Here is a 6,000-nt window from a genome sequence, read left to right as displayed (position 1 = left end):
GGGGGGGCAGCATTTTCTATCAATCATTGTAGTTGGTTCCCTATTTCTCTACCTTTCCCTTCCCCTCATGATATCACCACTCCCATAATTGTTCCCAACAGGCTTATCTGTCCTGGATTCCTTGTGTCAAAAGCTCTTATCTGTACCAGTGTACATGCTCTGGTCTAGCCAGATTTATAAGGTAGGAATGAGGTGGGAGAGGAAGCATTAAAGAACTAGAAGAATGTTGTGTGTTCCATTGGTGCTAAGCTGCACCCTGGTCTTCCTTGTGACCCTTCTGTAAGGAAATGTCCAATTGTGTACAGATGTGCTTTGTCCAACAGGGAGGAAGGGAAAAAAGAGGAGTTAATACCAAGGGTTCAAGCAGAAAATAAATGTTTTGAAAATGATGATGGCAACATATGTACAAACGTGTTTGATACAATTAAAGTATGGATTGTTATAAGAGCTGTAAGAGGCCCCAATAAAATGATTTATTAATAAAAAGAAAGAAATATTGATATGATATTAAAAAAACTGCTGTATGCAGGTGACACAACCTTGCTTGCTGAGCGTGAGGAGGACTTGAAACCCTTGCTGATGAAGGTCGAGGACAGCTGCCTTCTGTATGGATGACAACTCCATGTCAAGAAGACCAAAATCCTCACAGCTGGACCAATAGGTAACATCATGAAAAAAGATATTGAAGTTGCCAAGAATTTTTCTTGCTTAGATTCACAATCAATGCTCATAGAACCAGCAGTCAAGAGATCAAAAGACATATTGTATTAGGCAAATCTGCTGCAGAAGACCTTTTTAGAGTACTGAAAAGCAAGGATGTTACTTTGAGGCCTAACGTGAGCCTAACCCAAGCCATGATATTTTCAATTGCCACATATGCATGTGAAAGTTGAGCATTGGATAAAGAATACTATAGAAGAATGGATGCATTTGAATTGTGGTGCTAGAGAAGACAATTGGAAAGCCCACGAACTGCTAAAAGGACACATTGATCGGTCTTGTGGCCAGAGGACTCCTTAGAGGCAAGGAGGACAAGACTTTATGTTCTATCTTTGGACATGTTCTCACGAGAGATCAGTCCCTGGAGAAGGACATCATGATAGGTGAAGTGGAGGGGGCGAAAGGAGGAATACCCTCCAGGAAGTGGATTGACACAGTGGGCTGTGCTCAGCGTGGGACACTTGTGAGGACGGCGCAGGACCAGGCGGTGCATCGCTCTGTTGTGCACGGGGTTGCTCTGGGTTGGGACTGATTCTATGTCCTTTAACAACCGATAGGATCTTTAACGCCAAAGGTACTGAACACACAATTAAATACCTATATTAAGTTAACCAAACTTTTTGTTCCCTATAAAGCATTCCCCCCATACTCTAAGAAAATATGCTAAAATAATGCATAAAATTTTAAGCACATGAGCAAAGTTAGAAATGTTTGATAATTTACTATTTTCCCTACACATAAACAAGTTTTCTTTTGGGCATTGTTTTATATATATAAATATTATTTATATATATATAAAACGTTGTTCATATATATGTGTGTGTATGTAAATATATATGTAAATATAAATATTTATAAAACTTTTATTGTGACTTGGATGTAAGTTTGTAGAGCAAATAGATTTTCCATTCAACTATTAATACAGTTGTTTCATGCCACTGATTTTAATCCCTACAATGTAACAGCGTCCATCCCACTTCCTAGGTTTCTCTCTCTCTCTTTTTAAAACAGTTTATCAGTACTTAATCTACATATCATACAATTCAATAGTTCAGCCATATCAAGAAGAGATATACACAATCAATTCTATAACATTTTCTTTTTCTCTGTACTCATTGTTATTCATGCATTTTTTTCAATTTTGGCAAAAATATACACAACAAAACATTTACCAATTAAATACACTTCATGCTGTATAGGCATTATTGACATTCCTCTCCAAATTGTTCCATCACCATTAAAATGAATTCAATGTTCCCTAAGCAAAAAGTCTTTCTCTTTCACCCATGGTGAATACTCAAGTTTGGTTTTTTTCTTTCTTTCATTCTTTTTTTTTTAGTAGTTTGCTTTATATAATATTCACATATCATACATTTCCATTGTTAAACCACTTCTTAAAAGAGTTGTAAAAACATCATCACAATCAACTCTAAGGCTCCTTCTTGCATCCACAGATCTCTCCCCAATTCTCCTCCCCACCCTTTTCCTGATAAACTATTGAATCAGTTCTTTTGGCCATTTTTTGTATAAAATATTGTATCTGACTACACAAAAATATCATACTGTTTTTGTAACACTTTTATGTTTCATTAAGTTTCTTTTGAAAAACAGATATGAAAATTTCTATGCTAATCATTGAGCTAAATAATTTATAAATTTAAACTCTATATGAAAAAATCAAAATGACTTATGACTCATGCCTTTCTTTTATTATTTTTCTGCTCTAAAATTTACTTAGGAGTCCCTATGCCATAATTTTTATGTGTTGGGCTGCCAACCACAAAGTCAGCATTTTGAAACCACCAGCCACTCTGTGGGAGAAAGACGAGACTTTCTACTCCCATAAACAGTTAAAGTCCCAGAAACCGACATAGGCAGTTCTACCTTGTATTATATGGTCATTATGAGTCCAGGTGGCAGTGAGCTTCTACCCTGTACTATACAGGCATTATGAGTCGAAATTGACCGGATGGTAGTGAGCTTTCAGTTTAAGCTGTATTTTAAAAGTTTTTCTCCAGATCTATCTATGTTACAGAGGAATTGATGTACTCCATACAGTATTTTCTTTTACTAATAAGAAAACTGAAAAGAGTAATCTCATTTTCAAATTCACATTATTTCTATCATTTTGTTGACTCTATAATTTGGAACCCACAAAGTCTAAAGCCAGCACAGTCATTTGATCAAAGCCATCTGGAACCGCTCACTGCGGATCAGTGCATCAGCACAAGTGAGCGCATGCCTACCTTGCTCCCTGGTTGCTGTAGAAATCACTACTGGTTACCAGGGCCTTTGTTCTAACTTCTCTGAATCCATTTTTTGGGAATCATCTTTTACACTTAGGATCAATCATATGGAGACTAACATCACTACTTTAAAAAAATATTCTAATGAAATACCCTTTAGTAAATGGGCAAGATAAAAGGTGTTTTTTCAATGACAGCTTTCCCTCGGTGGCCTGGGAAGTGCACCACACGATCTTTCCTGTAGTGGCACAAAGAGAATGGGCCGAATCCATGGCGGTCAGGGTGACCTCTAGCCATCCCCTCCCTCTGATTACTGAACTGTTGTCCCTAGGAAAGGGAAGAGTTTGCATTTGACTACTAACTTCAAGGTTGGCCATGTAATCCCACGGACAGAGGTACCACAGAAGATAGGCCTGGCAATCTGGTTCCCTTAAGATTACAGCCAGAAAACCCTGTGGAGTTCATTTGATAAAGAATATCTACTTTGAGCATTTTGGTTTTTTACAGAATTATCTATGAAAAGAAACAACAACAGTAACACTAAGTTAACAGTAAGAGTCTAAGTCAAGGGTGGTGAAACAATATGGGCAGAGATAGGGGAAATGGGAGGCGATGTGAAGTATATAATGTCAATGAATCATATATATGTCAAAATTGTTAAACGGATGTATGTTTGGCTGTGTTTGTTTTCACTAAAAGCAAACAAATAAAACCCTTATCTCTAGTGGTTGCATTCTGTCCTTCTTGGGGGATAGGGGTGGGGAATGGGGGGTGGCCTTATTCAGACCATGTAGTAATTGCCAGTTCGTAAGAGGCTATGGAAAGCAACTGTAAATTCAGAGCAAGTCTTACATATGAACCTGGTTTATTTGGGTACAATGACCTAATCTGTGTCTCCAAGAGTCAGGAGCTTCCAAGAAATGTGTGACCCAGCTCCATGCCCTGGGCTATTAGCCTGGGTTAACCCTGCTGTCCTGGGATCTAGACTCTTAATTAAAACCAAGGGCAGTTATCAATTGATACCTACCCAAGAAGGCATATTATGGCAAATAGCTAAATATTTATGAGATAAAAACAGAAAAGAGGGGCAAAAAGGAGTATACTTTACCTCCATGAAGGCTGTTTTCTGCATGGGATTAAGCCAGCAGATTCGCAGTGAACGTCCTCGATAGTCGATTGTCGTCACATCAAAAGCTATGGCTTCAGGGACAGCCAGAACCACAGAGACCACCCAGATTAAAACAATTTCGACTGCTGTCCATTTTGGCACCCCAATTCCTTTAATTCGACTCCAAGAAACAACAGCTCGATACCTGAAGATCAAAACACAATGGGTCCCGAATCGCTTTGATTGGATTCTGAAGTTCATTTTTAAAGTAATGTAGCAAGGAGGAATATAGTATTCAGGATATATCTGACTTTAAAATGAAGCTCTTACCTGTCGATACTCAGAGCACATAGACTTAGCACAGTGATTCCCACGGAGGCCTTCTGTATGAAAGGTACCAGCTTGCACATCTCAACTCCAAAGGGCCAGTCTGCCATGAGGAGCTACATGGAGGAGGAGACATGAAACTTTGAGATGGAGGTTGGCACAAGGCACCTTCTGAGCTGCATTGCTTAGTACAGAGTATTAAGCATGCAGCATAAGCTAAGAAATCTACATTCTTCTCTTTCTCATGGAACACCCCTCGGAAAAGAAAGGTTTTGATCCATGTAGCAGGAGGGTACATTGGGAATGGGAAGGGCAGCCAATTCACTGGAATGCATCATATATTATGCGTATACAATTTCCTTACACAATTGGGTGAGCAGTCCTCATAATGTGTCATGGAGTCTCAAATGCCAAGTCACAATACACATTAATTTGAAAATACTCATAGATGATAAGTGTTCTTAGGTTGAAGAGAATAGACTAATCTTATGGAGAAGAGTACATGCATTCAGACACTTTTTTGTTTACTTGCTCTTTTACCGTACGGAAACATTTAATTAACTAAACTTTAATTCCACCACATGCTGCTCTATGATCACAGTAGCCATACTGTAGAGTAGCTCTCTAGATGTAGATCTTCCCTTTTTCTCGAAGGTGATTTAACGCCAGATGTGTACTTGGCTAACTTTGCCCCTTTAAAGTCAATCTGACTCAACTCTGACCTTCTCAAGATGACCACATTATTAAACTTATAATGAATCAGGCCTCCCAACCTCCCTTCCCTTGCTTGAAAACAAACAAAAAGCAAACCCTTTGCCCTTGTGTTGACTCGGACTCATGCCAACCCCACGTGTTTCAGGACAGAAATATGCTCCACAGAGTTTTCAGTGACTGCAATCTTACAGAAATAGATGGCCAGGCCTTTCTTCCATGTGTTACTGAAGTGGATTTGAACCATAAACCTTTGGTTAGTAGCTGAGCACAAATGGTTTACACCATCCAGGGACCTGTTCTACTTTATTTAATCACAGCACATATTACTTTCTGTTGCATATATTATAACACTTAGCTATGTATCCTTTTAATTTTTATTTTTTCCATCTGTCTCCCATATAGAATAAATTAGAATAAGGTAGAGAATAAAGCACCTACCACAGTATCTGAAATGTGGCAGATGCTTAATAAAATATTCAAGCCCCTAAAATTCACATAGACTTGGGGATACTGTGAGTAGAATATAATGGTACTTGCTATTCTGTGTATATTTCTCTTTATTTGATTATAAAATAGCACAAAAGACCCAATTCTTACTATTGTATGTCTATTTCTGTTTATCTGACTTCAGAATACACAATCATCTATTGTTAAACACAGTTATTTTCTTCCTTAGGAAAATTGGGTGTATCCCACACTAGAAATGAATCACTGTAGGTAAACATCTGGAGAGAATATTCAGGAAGTTTTGAAAATAAAGGAAATTATTTCAAATTTATGTTTTTCTTTAAAAAAAAACTTGAAAAATTAGACTTCCAAAAGTGAAAACGATTTTAAAACAAAATTAAATCGTTCTGTCCTTTTATGAGCAAAGGTTCTTGGCTC

At 37.9% G+C, this 6,000-nt stretch overlaps 1 protein-coding gene across 1 annotated transcript in view; it reads right to left on the bottom strand.

Moving 5' to 3' along the window:
- Nucleotides 1-6,000, bottom strand: part of EDNRB (endothelin receptor type B) — a 35,716-nt gene that overhangs the window by 7,802 nt on the left and 21,914 nt on the right. The window contains exons 3-4 of the mRNA XM_004704263.3: nt 4,405-4,517; nt 4,075-4,279 (exon numbers count right to left, since the gene is read on the bottom strand). Coding sequence (XP_004704320.1) covers nt 4,075-4,279; nt 4,405-4,517 — 318 coding nt within the window. The remainder of the gene's footprint in view (nt 1-4,074; nt 4,280-4,404; nt 4,518-6,000) is intronic.

The sequence above is a fragment of the Echinops telfairi genome, unplaced genomic scaffold (genome assembly GCF_000313985.2).
Source record: "Echinops telfairi isolate 266 unplaced genomic scaffold, ASM31398v2 ScPeMD7_7467;HRSCAF=8505_0, whole genome shotgun sequence".
In the NCBI taxonomy this organism is placed as follows: domain Eukaryota; kingdom Metazoa; phylum Chordata; class Mammalia; order Afrosoricida; family Tenrecidae; genus Echinops; species Echinops telfairi.
Note: the sequence above shows the minus strand (reverse complement) of the source record. Positions and strands in the feature narration are given on the sequence as shown.